Source organism: Rhinopithecus roxellana, chromosome 10, assembly GCF_007565055.1.
Source record: "Rhinopithecus roxellana isolate Shanxi Qingling chromosome 10, ASM756505v1, whole genome shotgun sequence".
NCBI classification, from domain to species: domain Eukaryota; kingdom Metazoa; phylum Chordata; class Mammalia; order Primates; family Cercopithecidae; genus Rhinopithecus; species Rhinopithecus roxellana.
The window spans coordinates 34,494,588-34,511,067 of record NC_044558.1 but is presented as its reverse complement, the minus strand read 5'-3'; the positions used below and the strand labels follow the sequence as shown (position 1 = coordinate 34,511,067).

The window sequence follows — 16,480 nt, the reverse complement described above, 5'->3', positions numbered from 1 at the left end:
TGGTTTTGAGACTTTTTTGCCTTGTAAATGGTATTGACCACACTGTTAAAGAGGATAGCTGATTTGGCTAAAAAGTCAGGGTGACTTCCATTTAGTACAATTTCTGTCTTGCTGGAGAGTGCTGAAAGATTTTATATGTAGTAATGGGTTCGTAGCAAAAATGGCTCCTCCTTCTTATTTCCATATGTTAAAAAAGTCAAAGTATCTTTCTAGTCTTATTTATTTTCTACTAAATGGAAATATTAGAAAGCAGTACTGTACATATTATAAAATACCACCTGATTTTTCTTTTTAGAATGGTTGTTACAGTACCAAAGATGGTACTCAAAATTCAGTATGGCATTGAGTCTTCTAATTGTTGGAGGAATATCTTCTGGCTAAACAACAAGAAGATAGTTCTCAGCCTCAGGCTATCAAAATCTTATTCATGAATCATTTAAGCACTTTCTGAGTAATAAAAAAAAAGTAGTAGAGTCAATATAAGTTTAATATTCAAATGATTTTATCCTTTTAAAGCACAATGGTTAAGCGAAGTAGGTGGTATAATATAGAGACTTCCAGATCAGGTTTGGAAGTCAATTTGACTGTTTGAAGCCTGGTTCTTTTTCACACTACCCATGTGACCTTTCACAGGCTACCTCATTTGTTCAGTCTTAGTTTCCACCCTGTAAAATAGGGTTAATAATTGTATCTCTCTCCAAGGATTCTTGTAAGGGATAAATTAATAGCTACATGTAATATGTTTAGAAATGTGGCTGGCAAATAGTAAATGTTCAAATATATATTTTTAAAGCATAACACATTTATTTAATCATAGTCTTACATGACATGAGAACTTTCAGAAATGAAGACCCAAAGACTCAGGGAAAACTATTTTTATGCTTAGATTACGTGAAGAATAGGCAGTCATGTAGAAATGTACTTGGACAAAAGGGTATGATCTAATGAGAATAGACTAAAGGAAGCAAACCCAGCAAATCCTGTCTGTTCAGATTCTTCTTAGCCTCTCTGAGTAGCATTCCTTCCTCCTGGATATGAAACAGGACCTCTCTGGAATGAGGATCTTCAAGGGAAAAGGGAGAAAATGAGCTTTCTAGGTGTTATGGCTTGCTTTGGGGAAGAGACATTCTAGATTCTATGACCCACCTTGAGGGAAAAGAAATCTCGTGTCTGTGACTTGCTTCAGGGACAAAAAAAGAGTGGGAGACAGGAATAAAGGAAAAGGCCAGGAAGCCTTGGCTTCTGAGGTCATTCCAATTTCCTTTAGTTGAAGGTACCCAGCATGCCAAGGTGCCACGCTTAAAAGAAAAATTATTTCAATAGCTTTTGGAGTACAAGTGGATTTTTGTTACATAAATGAATTATATAGTGATGAATTCAGAGATTTTAATGCATCCCTCACCCAAGTAGCATACACTGTATATAATATGTAGTTTTTTAACCCTATCCCCCATCTCAGTCTTCCCCTTCTGAATCTCTAAAGTCCATTACATCATACTGTATGCCTTTGCACACTTATAGCCTAACTCCCACTTATGAATGAGAACATAAAGCTTTTGGTTTTCTACTCCTAAGTTACTTCACTTAGAATAATGGCCTCCAGCTCCATTCAAGTTAATATGAAGGGCATTAGTTTTTTCCTTTTTATGGCTGAGTAGTATTCTATGGTGTATAATATCACCTTTTCTTTATCCACTCATTAATCGATGGACACTTAGGTTGGTTCCACATCTCTGCAATTGTGAATTGTACTGCTGTAAATATATGCATGTAAGTGTTTTTTCCTTTTTGTTTTTGGCTTTTTTTTTTTGACAAAGTCTCGCTCTGTCACCCAGACTAGAGTGCAATGGTATGATCTCAGCTCACTGCAACCTCTCCCCCGCTCCGGACTCAAGAATCAATCTTCCCACCTTAGCCTCCCAAGTAGCTGGGACTGCAGGCGCATACCCCATGCCCAGCTATTTTCTTTTCTTTTGGATTTTTGTTTTTTAGTAGAGACAGGGGTCTCACCGTGTTGCTCAGGCTGATCTCGAACTCCTGAGCTCAAGCAATCTGCCAGCCTCGGCCTCCCAAAGTGCTGAGATTACAGGCATGAGCCACCATGCCCAGCCTCAAGTATCTTTTTTCACATAATGACTTTTTTCCTTTGGGTAGATATCTAGGAGTGGGCTTGCTGGCTTGAATGTAGATCTACTTTCAGTTCTTTAAGAGATCTTCATACTGTTTTCCATAGAAGAATTTGAGACAGAAGAAAAGTCTAAGTATCCAACAGCACATCACACACACATAACTGGAAAAAAAAATCCCCAATGAGTTCAGTCATAATTCTTTCTCTCTCTTTTCTTACTCATTCACATGCATATAAACAACCCATTCATAATCTAAGTTTTGATGCAGGTGTTAAAATTCACTTTCAGTCTTTGGGAAAAACGTTCAGGTCAACAGTTGCTGAATGTTACTAATCATTTTAGAACTGGAATTTTGTTTTCTAAGCTCATGCATCCAATTTTTACATTGTATATGTAGTTTTGTTAGAATCAACTAAGAATGAAAGACTGAAAATCAGTCATAGGAAGGTTCAGATTATGTAGCAACCACTATGTAGGGAAAATTCCTGTATATAATCATTATTACAGAGATATACAAATGCTGAGATAAATAATTTGAAAAAATCCGTTATTTCACTGCTTCAGCTGAAGACAGTTATTCACTAAATATTTGTATTCCACTAAATATTCCATTAAGACAATTTGAATACTTCAAAAATCTATTCAGTGCCATTAAATACATGATGAATATGTAGGAAATGCATAATAAAAGACTCTTTTTTTTTTTTTTTTTTTTTGAGACGGAGTCTTGCTCTCTCGCCCAAACTGGAGTGCAGTGGCCTGATCACAGCTCACTGCAAGCTCCGCCTTTCGGGTTCACGCCATTCTCCTGCCTCAGCCTCCCGAGTAGCTGGGACTATAGGCTCCCGCCACCTCGCCCGGCTAGTCTTTTGTATTTTTTTTTTTTAGTAGAGACGGGGTTTCACCGTGTTAGCCAGGATGGTCTCGATCTCCTGACCTTGTGATCCGCCCGTCTCGGCCTCCCAAAGTGCTGGGATTACAGGCTTCAGCCACCGCGCCCGGCCAATAAAAGGCTCTTTATAGAAAATAGGAATTAGTTACCATTGATTAGAAGACCTGTGGCCGGGCGTGGTGGCTCAAGCCTGTAATCCCAGCACTTTGGGAGGCCAAGACGGGCGGATCACGAGGTCAGGAGATCGAGACCATCCTGGCTAACATGGTGAAACCCCATCTCTACTAAAAAATACAAAAAACTAGCCGGGCGAGGTGGCGGGCACCTGTAGTCCCAGCTACTCGGGAGGCTGAGGCAGGAGAATGGCGTAAACCCGGGAGGCAGAGCTTGCAGTGAGCTGAGATCCGGCCACTGCACTCCAGCCTGGGCGACAGAGCGAGACTCCGTCTCAAAAAAAAAAAAAAAAAAAAAAAAAAAAAGAAGATCTTTACATTTAACAGTATCTAGTTGGACGAAACTGCAGATTAAAAAATTGAATGTAAGAAGTTTAGCTAAGAGGTTATTTAATAATAATTTGCACATGTAGCTTCTTGTAGGAATGACCTCTGCAGGCTCAGGTGGGAAGATCCCTTGAGCTGGGTAGTTTGAGACTGCAGTGAACAGTGTTCACACCACTGTACTTCAGCCTGGATGACAGAGTGAGACCCTGTCTCCAAAAGAAAAGAAAGACACAAAGAAATGAGTAAAGCTTTCACATTTATCTTTTTATAATTCAGTTAATAGAATCTTGTATTAACACTGTCAAATTATTTAGGTACCTTTTAAAAACACCAGTCATAGGCATACGTCTTAATTTGTGATTTAACTAAAAAATGCTTTTTAAAATATGGAAACTTTATTACAAGGATAATAACATATACATTTTTACAATAGACATTAAATGTTTTAGTTTCTTAATGATTCACTACCTTTTCTGATAATTTTGGAAAACAAAAAACTATTTGTATACTTCTTTTCTGTAGTATTTATGGGAAAACATGACATTTGTCTCTGGTAGAAATTATTTTGCCTTTTGTTTTTAAAATTTTTCAGTCTAAGCAGACATTTCTTCTTCCATGATATTATTTTATTTGGAAAAAAAAGTCAACTTTAATACCATAAAATCTCATTTACTCTAATTTTTCTGATTTAGAATACATTATTTCAATGAGTTTGCATAAATTTTAATAAATGAGTTCATAAACATTGTGTGAATAAGATTTCTAGGAGTTTGTGAAACCTGCCCCAGAAAAGAATGAATTTTAAATAATCAATTATTTTTATGGAAAATGAAACTGTTTTACTCGTTAAATAAATTTAAACTAAAGCTATTCATTAATATTCTTAATTTTATCCTAGTTATTTTATTATCAGAAACTCTTCGTAGAAATCAAATTCAAAGGCCGGGCGCGGTGGCTCAAGCCTGTAATCCCAGCACTTTGGGAGGCCGAGATGGGCGGATCACAAGGTCAGGAAATCAAGACCATCCTGGCTAACATGGTGAAACTCGGTCTCTACTAAAAAATACAAAAAACTAGCCGGGCGAGGTGGCGGGCACCTGTAGTCCCTGCTACTTGGGAAGCTGAGGGAAGAGAATGGCGTGAACCGGGAGGCAGCGGAGCTTGCAGTGAGCTGAGATCCGGCCACTGCACTCCAGCCCAGGTGACACAGCGAGACTCTGTCTCAAAAAAAAAAAAAAAAAAAAAAAAATCAAATTCAAATTTCAGAATCTAGAAAGTGCAAAGTCATGAAACTGTGTTTTCTTCAGAGTTCTCCATAATGACACTATATAGTAATTCAAATATCTTTAATGGGATAAAGTGAATTAGTGTATTTTCTACTGTGAGTATTGAAAATATAATCTATGTTTTGTTCTTGTTTCTTTAGGTGCATATCTTTTACCATATTTAATACTACTTATGGTAATAGGCATTCCCCTTTTTTTCCTGGAACTCTCTGTGGGTCAAAGAATTCGGCGAGGCAGCATTGGTGTATGGAATTACATAAGCCCTAAACTGGGCGGGATTGGATTTGCAAGTTGTGTAGTAAGTTTCCTGGTGTTGATGTATGCTGTAATCTTTATAGGGTTTGAAATGATATAATTCATTTTTAAATGAAACTTTGGAGTGTGTGTTAATAAACAACTCTTTTACCATGTTTTAGAAAACATTACTGGCATATGGACTAACTATAAATATTGCTATAGCTCGGTGTTGTTAATGCCTGTTCTAAGTCCTGAGAAAGACATTAACTTTTTAGAAAAGATAATGTGTTCCAAATAAATAATAAAATGAAGAGGATTTTTAAATGTTAAGTAACATTTTATGCATTTGATTTCATTGTTTTAATGGAAAAGGTATGAGAGGTTTAATGGAATGTCATTTTATTTTGCAGGTGTGCTATTTTGTGGCTCTCTACTACAACGTCATCATTGGCTGGAGTTTGTTTTATTTTTCTCAGTCTTTTCAGCAACCCCTGCCTTGGGATCAGTGTCCTTTGGTGAAAAATGCTTCACACACTTGTAAGATATGTATAATATAGTGTTTTGGTATTTAAGCATTATAAGAGTGGCAAAGGTACAAGCTTTCAAGATATTTTCTTTTTAAAAATAATGTAGAAACATCATTCAAAATTATCATTATAACAGACTTTGCTCACATTCAGGATTGACATACTCTTAGAGGTAGACTTTTGGGACCATCTAGTTTTTCTAGCTCTTTCCTAGTTATTTTACTATGCCCTATGATATTAGGGTAAAGTATTATAAGCCTTCACTTATTAACTTTGATAATCTTTATTTTGTATGCCCTGATTGATGCCTTACATTTTCATTAAAACTAACACAAAGGGGACAGAAATATGAATTTGAATGAAAATAATTGCTTTTATATCTTTGGTTCTCTTGTTTCGTACTTTTCCCATCATTTTTTAAATCCCATAAGATAATATAAATATTATAAAGAGCAGTCACCTATAGTAGTGATGTCCAGTAAACATAGATTCTAATGCACAAGTATAGTTTATATTTTTCAAGTAAACATGTTTAAAGAAAGTAAAAAGAAATAGGTGAAATATTTTACTTAATCTAATATATGAAAATATTATTTCAATATATAATTACTCTAAACATTATTAATATAATAATTCACAATAATTTCCAATACTGAATCTGAAATCTAGTTCAAATTTCACATTTGTAACCCATGTCACTTTAGATTGGCCCCATTTCAAAAGCAACACTTGGCCAGCAGCTAGCATATTTGACAGTGCTTACCCAGGGAGTCAATCCCATAACTCCAGGGGTAGTAGGGGTGATAAGCCTGATTTGTTTACATTACTTTGATAAGGGTTTGGGTGCAGTGGCTCACGCCTGTAATCCCAGCACTTTGGGAGGCCAAGGCAGGTGGAACCCCTGAGGGTCAGGAGTTTGAGAACAGTCTGGCCAATGTGGTGAAACCACATCTTTACTAAAAATACAAAAATTAGCTGGCTTTGGTGGTGGGTGTCTGTAATCCCAACTACTTGGGAGGCTGAGGCAGGAGAATCACTTGAACCTGGGAGGCAGAGGTTGCAGTGAGCCGAGATCGTGCCATTGCACTCCAGCTTGGGCAGCGGAGCAAAACTTGGTCTCAAAAATAAAAATAAAATAAAATAAAAATAAATAAATAAAAATTACTTTGATAAGAAGTTCACATATTCTTACTGCAGAAGTGCATAAGAAATATCTAAGAGGATACATTTCTGTTGGTTGCACAGTTGAGATTTTATTGTTCATTGTGAATTTACATGCTGCTATACAATGGTAGTACTTTTCTAGGAAGCATTAAGAATTCACTTACAGGTTTATTGGACAAAAAATTGTCTCATTGCTCTTTATATTCTGAAATAATTGTGTGTTACTTTTCTTTCTACAGTTGTAGAACCAGAATGTGAACAAAGTTCTGCCACCACCTATTACTGGTACAGGGAAGCACTGAATATTTCAAGTTCCATTTCTGAAAGTGGGGGCTTAAACTGGAAGATGACCATCTGCTTGTTGGCTGCCTGGGTCATGGTTTGCTTGGCTATGATCAAAGGCATTCAGTCTTCTGGAAAAGTTAGTATGTTAGAGCCCTTCTCTGTTCTGCTAATCACCATTTCTGGATTCATCCCTCTTTCAAATTCTGTTACAAATTTCTGTGGGCAAATCATTCTAGGTAGTTAAAGATTAGTGAAAAGTGACACTTTAAAAGTGTGCTTAAATTTTTAAAAAGACAAAAACATAAGTGTTTTATAATAAAATCTAAGGTTAATTATAATCTTTCCTTATTTCAACAAGATCTTTAAAATTTTTGTTAATACTTAAAAGTCCTTTCTTCTTGCCATTTATTCAATTTACCCTAATGTTTCAGTTCTCTAATTACCAATTAGTTAAATTATGGAAGTTGGGAAAGTAGTAAAATGAGTAATTCATTCGTTTTGTTTGTTTGATATCATTTGTTTCACTCTGCTGTAGGTGTTCTAAGGAATAGTTGCATAAGACATTTTGAAATAAAGTAATGTGGAGGGTTTCTTAAAGCTCTGAACATCATTAAGTAGTTAATAATAATTCCAACAAGGAATTCAGAGTGGTGTAAAAGACTAAATATCATTCCTTCTAGGGCAAATTGAAAATTAGAATGGTTGTGGTTTAAAAAGACATTAAGTGAATTCTAGGTAGCTTGTTTGTTGTTATTTTTAAAGGATGCACTAGGAAAGTAATTGCTATTCACTATTTTGCTTTCATATTCCTTTTTTTTTTTTTTTCATTATTACAGCCATTATTCTAAAGCTCTCTATATCTCTTGGCTGGATCATAGCAAGAATTTACTGCTGATTCTTCTCTCTGCCCTTTAACAGTACAGCTGTACCATTTTCCTTTTCTTTCTTTCTTTTTTTTTTTTTTGAGATGAAGTCTCGCTCTGTCGCCCAAGCTGGAGTGCAGTGGCCAGATCTCAGCTCACTGCAAGCTCCGCCTCCCGGGTTTACGCCATTCTCGTGCCTCAGCCTCCCGAGTAGCTGGGACTACAGTCGCCCGCCACCTCGCCTGGCTAGTTTTTTGTATTTTTTTTAGTAGAGACGGGGTTTCACCGTATTAGCCAGGATGGTCTCGATCTCCTGACCTTGTGATCCGCCCGTCTCGGCCTCCCAAAGTGCTGGGATTACAGGCTTGAGCCACCGCGCCCGGCCCATTTTCCTTTTCAAAGTGTAACTCTGATTTCAGGCTGACTTATTACCACTCATCATCACATACTAGCAGGAATGGCAATAGTATTAGTAGTAGCGGCAGTAATAGTAGAAGTAGACATAATAATAATAATAGATGATGATAAAGATGTTTCTGACAATAATTAGGGTAAGAACAATAATTGAAGCCAATATTTATTACAAATTTATTTTGCTTTGGGCACTGTGATAACTACTTTTTATGCTTTATCCCATTTAATTATAAAAACAACTCTTGAGAAGTAATTTTGATTTTCAGAACCATTTTGCAGATTTAAAATAAACAGACTTGAGAAATTAGGTTGACTTATCCAAAGTTTCATGGCTACTAAGTTCTAGTATTTGGAGTCAAATGCAAGTCTGTCTCAATCTAGAGCCCATGTTCTTTAACTGCAACACTATAATGTCTCACCCTGTCCTAGTCCCAAAAATTAGTGAATTCTTTCAGGGCAGAAGTCTGTCTAATTCATCTTTGCTTCCTGTTACTTTATATTTAATTACAATTTTTAGTGACTTTTAAAATTGTAAATTGTAGCTGATTTTACATTTACCTTCCTGCAGGAAACTCTGTATCATTTTGTCTTTTGAATTTGTGAATATACTTGATAACACATCTAAATATCTTTAAGTCTTTGGCAAATGTTATTGTATTGTATGACTAAATAACTTCAAATTGTTCAATTGTGTGTCTTCCACTACGTCAGAACTACATTCCCCTCACATTATAAATGAAGGAATAGATTCTTAAACAAGACCTAACCATATTTATATGATTCCTAACATAGTATCATTTGGTAGAAAGAAAACCAACTGTAGTCATCCAGAGAAGCTCGAAAACTCTTGTACTCAAGTTCCGTTACTACCACCTTTTGTTTCTGTTTCTTCTTAGTCTGTGTCGTAGCATCACTTAACGAACTATGCATCTTTTTCTTATCACAGAATCTTGGGCTTGTTTTTCTCATGTCACATAGTATAAATTTATATAGAAAATGTAATACAGTTTATTTAGTACATACACTCATTACTTTAATGAGAATGCTTCAGGAAAAGACTAGTATTTGGGCAATATTTGAAGAAAGAATTTAACAGGCACTGATGGGGAGAAAGCTAGCTGTAGGTAATGTGAGCAAAGATGTGGAAGCCAAAATAGTCACAATTCCTCAATCTGAAACAATGAGTTAAGTATAATAAGAATGACTTCATGAGGAATTAAATGTTAAGCTTTGTGTTTACCTACTAAACAGAAAATGCCCCCAAATAAACAGCATCACAAGTACTGAAGAGAGAAGAAATATTGTTTAAGGCTAGTGCATGGAAAAACAACTTAGAGGATTTAGCAGCTAAAAGAAGAATGAGTCAGCTGGTGATGTGCTTGGTCAAACCACATAGTCATACATGCATATACATATACCACAAAATGCTAAGTGGAAACTGCATGAATTAAAAGAGGGGTATGATAGGGACATTGTCCTTTGGGCTAGGTAGGTACATACAGTTGGACCACATCTGCAATACTGGATTTTACTGAAATATTGTATTTTCCTTTTTATTATGAGAACTTTCAGCTCTGTGATCAAAGTCTTCAAATAGTTAAACAAAAGAAGAATAGGGCTGCTTTGTGTGGCCATAGAAAGCAAAACTGTGATCAAATATTGGGTATTATGGAGGAGGTTGTGATGGTGGTAAGCCTTCAAAGAAAGAAAGGCCTTTTAAGAATCAAACTTGATAATAATGAAATCAGTTGCCTCAATGGTAGAGAGCTCAGCGTCATTGGAGATGGTCACACAGAAGTGGCATGTGCCCTAGTTACAGCATCTAATAAAGGGATGCCTGTCTCAAATATGGAGGATAGAAATGAGCAGCTCCAAGCTTTCTTCTAACTCTAAGGTAGTGTTTTCTACTCCGACTACTTTTCTATTATTACTATTACTATGCTAAATACTGTGCATACATTAGCTTGTTTATTCTTTCTGTCAGCTAGATAATTTGTGTATTTTATCCCCATTTCACTGCAAAGTTGACAAGCTCAGGAAAAATAAATAATTGGCTAGAATTAAGCAACCAATACATGATAGACAGGGCTAAAACTAGGCTACAAAATTTTCAAAAAGAATGATACATTCTGAAGGAATATGTATAATAAACATTTTCATATGTAAAACAATGGTTTATGGTTTTGATTTTTTAAACAGTTTAGTAAAATGAAAATGTTTTATACATGTTTTATACAATCTTTTGAATGATAAAATAGTCTCTCTTACTAACGTACTTGCTTCTACAGGTGTAACAGTTGTCAAGGCCCAGGGGGGTCTTAAAAATCAGTCAACGGAGCATGTTTCATTGTATCATTTCCCAGTTTTAAAAATGTATACTTCTTGGACAATGTGTAAGAATGATTCACCCATTCATTATTATTTTGAGAAAATATTTATTAAGCACTTACTATGTTCTAGACACTGATCTAGTTTAGGAAATATAGCTAACAAGGTAAACAATGTGCCTGTCCTCATGGAGTTTCCATTATAGTAGCAGAGGCAGCAAACGATAAACACATTTATAAAATAACTTCAAGTTACAAAACATAAAGCATGGAAACAAGAAAGTAGTTGGTATGCATATAGTCAGTAGGTTGAATTTAACTCATTTTAATAATATGCAACTGACTATTTTGGTCTAATAAGATTAGAGCTATATGACCGGATGCAAATAATTTGTGTTTAAAAATGACACAGATATTTGTATAACCTGCTGACTCCTAAGACACATCTTTTTAAATCATGGAATTTAATAATGAAATGTTTTGTCCTCTTACCTGCTCACAGAGGAATACAATTGATGTGTTGCCTTCTTAATATCACTTAAATGTCTGAAATATTGACTTATTTTTCTCCATTTTGTGGGCTTGAAATGTTATTGTAACTTACTAGGTTTTATTGAATACAGATCAGTGTTCTTAAGAATTTAAATGTTTGTTGAATTAATAAATGAAAATTGAAATGTCTGGACATATAATTAGAATATAATTTTCAAAATACTGCAGAATAAAGATAAGCTTGCAATTTTAGGAATTTTATGCAGAAAGAAAAACTCAAATTCCTGTAAATCCTATCTCAATGAACAATGTATTTGAATATCTGCTGTTTGTCAGGCACTGATGGATATGCCTATGAGGCCACAGTCTGTCCTCATGGAACCCATAATTCAATGAATTGTGCACAAGAAGAAAAACTTAAATTCCTATAAATCTTATCTTAATGTGCAATATTTTTTAGTATTATATTATTGTAAAACAACAGTACAACATATTGTAATGATGATTAGAACATACTAAGTGGAGTAACAGAAGCACATAGAAAGTGTGTAATAGTGGCCAGGCGGTGGCTCACGCCTGTAATCCCAGCAGTTTTGGAGGTCGAGGCAGGTGGCTTGCCTGAGCTCATGAGTTTGAGACCAGCCTGGGCAAAACGGTGAAACTCTGTCTCTACTAAAATACAAAAAGTTAGCCGGGCATGGTGGCAGGTGCCTGTAATCCCAGCTACTCAGGAGGCTGAGGCAAAAGAATCATTTGAACTCGGGAAGCAGTGGTTGCAGCGAGCCGAGACTGTACCACGGCACTCCACCCTCGGTGACAGAGTGAGACTCGGTCTCCAAAAAAAAAAAAAAAACAGAAAGAAAGAAAAAAGAAAGTGTGTGATAGTGTAGAGTCAGCAATTGCAGTTAAACTGGATTTGGAAGAAGGCTTCACAGGGGATGTAAATTTTAGAGCAGGGTTTGATGGTTGAAGAGAAGTTCACCAGCAAGTTCACAGAGAACTGTGTGTAGGCACAGATAACAGCATGTACAAAGCTCAACGACTGCTGAATATTTCTGTGTGACTTTTACATACAACTTGTGCAGCTTGTGGAAGATGAAGGATGATATGCAAATTGATTGATGATATTGAAGGATCTGTGAACTCTTGTCAAATGATGGGCTGTTACCTAGCAAACAGTGTGGAACATTTGAGGATTTTAAATAGTTCAGTGACAGCACCAGATTTTTAGAAAGATCACTCTGGCAAGTGTGAAAGATGAAAGGTGGATTTCTGGGATGCAGAGGAAAGCTAACAGAACCTGGAGGCAAGATGAGCAGGAAACTGTTTTCAGACTGAAAGGTGTTGTGCTATTGAGAGGGGAAGCAAAGGGACAGATGTGAGATTTCTGTGGTAGAGTTAGCTGGGTGTGGTGATCAGTTGGTTTACGGGATTTGAGAAAGAGGGACATACTAAGGATAGATTCGAATATTTTAGCCTGGAATAATGAGTACAGGAAGAATCTTTTCTTAGTACCTAATTAGAAATTATATTAAAAATATAAAGATAAAATATGAAATTAAAATATAAAATTAAAAAGGTATATTTTATTGGATAAAATCATAATCTAGACTTTATAATGTATAATCTTCATTTCATTTATATAAAAGTAGAATTAATGGAAGTCATTTATATTATTTATAAAGCAGTACATTTGAGTTTTGTTTTAAAAGGTAAAAACAAGCTATTGTTCAAAAATAAATTCATACTTCTGACTAGCCTCAGCACTTGTGAAGAAGAGTCATAAAGGTGATAACTTTGATTCAAGTGAGATCAAGGCGACTGCCAAATGTAATGAATGCCAGATGCAGGCAGGGAGAATGAAAAAAATCCATCTGAAAGCATTCTGATTTTTTTAAAAAATCAAAAAATTTGAGTGAAGGATTAATCAAAGGGTTAAACCAATTTGAAATTATTAAAAAATTATGTTCATTACAACTAATTAAGTTAAAATATAATTTAGTTTTAAAATATTGAGTTCTAAAGTATGCTGACATTTTATCCATATTTTTTCCTTAGGGTGTGCCACGTGTTTAAATATGATTCTTAAGTGGGTAAAACGAGACAGAAAGTTCCCCTTATTGTGTTACCTTATGTTAATGTTGTTTGTAGTTATTACTGAATTCAGTATCTCTTACCTGCCCGGAGGCATCATTTGCTATGACACTTTTCCCTCCATTGTTTCCATTCTCCTTCCATTCCTTCCTTCCACAGATACATATAGTAGAGTTACTATGTCAGCAACTGTGTTAGGTGTGTGGGATGTGGTAGTAAACAGAAAAGATCTTTACCCTCACTAGCTTATACCCTGGTAGAAGATACAAAAAACAAACACAGAAACACATAAATAAAATTCCAAAAGTGCTAAGTACTCTAAAGAACAACAACAAACCCAGATAATATCACTGAGGGTTGGCAGGGGCAGATGGGAGAGAGAGAATGGAAAAAGGCGTCACCTTATTTTGGGTGGTCAGGGAAGACCTCAGGGAGAAGATGAAGATGAGACTAAAATAGTAAGGAGGGGCAAGTCATCTGCAAATAAGGAAGAGGTGCTTCTGAAGGAAGGTGCAGCCCTGCACCCTAAGGCTGGCTGAGCTTGGTAGACTCACAGGATAGCAGGGGCCTGAGTGGCCAGAGCTCCATGGGAAGAGTGGTGAGCAGGCAGTCAGGCACTGTAGCGTAAGGCTTTGCAGGCCAGAGGGTGGAATCAACACTTAACTCCAATGGCATTAGAAATTCCTGGAGTGTTTTAAGCAGGGAATGACATAAACCAAAGGGCAGCCAGCAATTCAGAGAGGAGAATATTATGAATGGTTCAGAACCACTTCTAGATGTTTGGCTTTACCTGTGGGATGGAGGGTGGGGCCATTTTCTGAAATAGAGATGGGTGGGAACAACTTTGAGGGAAATTCAGAGTTTTCTTCTGGATCTGAAACATTTTAGAGACCTACTAGGCCTCCAGAGGAAGATGTCAAGGAGGCAGTGAATGTCTGAGTAGCACACTTCCTTTTCTATTATAAATATTTGATGAACTGTTTAATGGTGAAAATTGCTGAAGCGGAAAGTAAAATCTTTACACATTTGATTGTTTGGATTCTGGAAGATGCAGCATAGGAACAATGCTGCACTGAAAGCTTTACAGAATCACAGTGAAAATTTGGTTAAAAGAAAAAGACATAGAATTTTATTTTGCTACTTAGAACAACAAAAAAGTAGGAATTCATTAGGTAGGTAGTGCGTGTTCATTTCTGTCTTAAATATTTCTTGTTTTATGGACTATAAGGAATCAACACTATTGAAGCTACACCATAGCTTATGGATTTTTTCAAAGGAGATAGAATCTTTTAAATTTAAATTACATCTCAGATAGAATCTTAAGGCCAAATCACAACTCATAAACCATTCTTAAAAAATGACTTTAGAAGTTATTAATAGTTTTATTAACCCTGTCATGAAACAGTGACTGTCAAAGTACAGAAACTAACATATAAAATCTTAACTATAAAAATATAATTGTCATAGCATCTCACTTATTTTTATTTTTCTTTCTTTGCAGATAATATATTTTAGTTCTCTGTTTCCATATGTGGTACTTATATGCTTCCTCATCAGAGCATTCCTTTTAAATGGTTCAGTTGATGGAATTCGCCACATGTTTACCCCTAAGGTATGTACCGTATTTCTATTTAAGGCTTATGATCATGAAAGCTTTATGTTTATTGTTAAAATGTTCTAAGTTATATTTAAGGAATAATTTTTCTAATATATGTACATTAAACTTTTAAAATATAGTTTTTAACCAGTCTAGAAAAACCAGCATTTTTTATGTATAATTATGGCCATCTATCTCCATTTTCTATATCCCATTTTGATTTTAGAGTAAGGCTACCACTATTTCAACTTCAAAAATCCCTCTTTTATAATAAATTTATTTCTAATTTTTATACTGATTAAACTACAATTTTTTGGTCTTCATTTACTCTTTCCCCTTTATTCTAGTGCTTTTTAATCTTTTTGTGTTATGGACCCATTTGAAAAAGTGACGAGGATTTTCTTACCAAAAAAAAGTAGTGAACATATTAATTTGTTTAGTGTATCCGGAGGTTGACCGATCACCTAGAATCCGTGGACCCTAAAATAAGATTAAGAACCCTAAAATACTCTCTCAGAGAAAATTAGTGTTTTCTTTTCTTAATGAATTTTTTTGAGGTTTTGTAGTTTTGTATCTTCTGGAAGAATATAGTGATCAGCTTGTGAAATTCTGTAACTTCTATAGACGCATGTATATTTTAGGAAAATTCTCATTAGACTCCATCAAGGGCTCAGAACTTATAATCCATCATGCAACTTAGTAGAGCTAAACTCAACACTGGGCACATTTAACCTGGTTAATCATAACTGCAGACTTAATCATAACTTCTTATATTGATTTAACAGGAAACAAATAAGTTTTTGATTATATTATATTTATGTGTGTGTATATATATGTGTATATATATATAAAATTCACTGAAATGAAGGTGATCCCCACTATTAGTTTGCTAATGCTATCATAGGCAGACATAAAGATGAAACTGTCTAAAGATATGATTTCAAAATTAGTTTAGAAATTAAAAGTTATCTGAAGGATGAATGTGCAGGCAGCATTGTGCTGTGAGATTTGGGCGGAAGGGATTAGCTTCTCTCGAATTCTTTGTCACTCCTGGCAGCTGCCTTGATACTGCGTGAAAGAAGCTGTGTTTTTTGTGCGTCTGGTTCTGAGTTGGTATTCATTCTGTAGTAGCAAAAATGCTGACACTGGTGTCTGGTTTTCTCAGCTACTTCAAACGTCCTGTTTAACATTTAGAGTTCTTGGAACTTCTCTGTGAACAACTAGTTAAGATTTATGAGTTTCAGCCCCACTATAATTTAAATCTGCTACAAATGGGCCATACTTAATGACCAAAAAACTTATATGTATAATATTGAAGAAAATGTTTTCTGAGTTCAAGACAACCAAAGTTCTGTGTGAATTTCTAGAATATATTCTCTTTCTAAACTGAAAATTGCTTCTAACAAAATTCTAAACATTTGATTTGACTAGATATTTTAGAATTTAAATGCTTATATATAATAATTATATATAGTCCCAGTACTGAAAACTGCAGCATGAATTAACATTTTTGACCTGGGCTAGGGATCACTATTAAAATGTTAATTTTCCTTCAGCTAACTTTTCATTGAGTGTTGATAAGACTCTATTACATTTCTGTAGGATGTGATACTCAATATGAGAAGTAGTTGTAATTTTTTTAAAAAAATTACATTGTTTGTGCAGGGGAGAAA

General features: G+C 35.3%; 1 protein-coding gene across 2 annotated transcripts in view; it reads left to right on the top strand.

The window, feature by feature from the left end:
- Window positions 1-16,480, top strand: part of SLC6A15 (solute carrier family 6 member 15) — a 55,833-nt gene that overhangs the window by 24,471 nt on the left and 14,882 nt on the right. For both annotated transcript variants that reach the window (XM_030939060.1, XM_010355537.2), the window contains 4 exons: window positions 4,948-5,105; window positions 5,455-5,581; window positions 6,975-7,156; window positions 14,712-14,822. In XM_030939060.1, coding sequence (XP_030794920.1) covers window positions 4,980-5,105; window positions 5,455-5,581; window positions 6,975-7,156; window positions 14,712-14,822 — 546 coding nt within the window. In that variant the 5' untranslated portion in view covers window positions 4,948-4,979. The remainder of the gene's footprint in view (window positions 1-4,947; window positions 5,106-5,454; window positions 5,582-6,974; window positions 7,157-14,711; window positions 14,823-16,480) is intronic.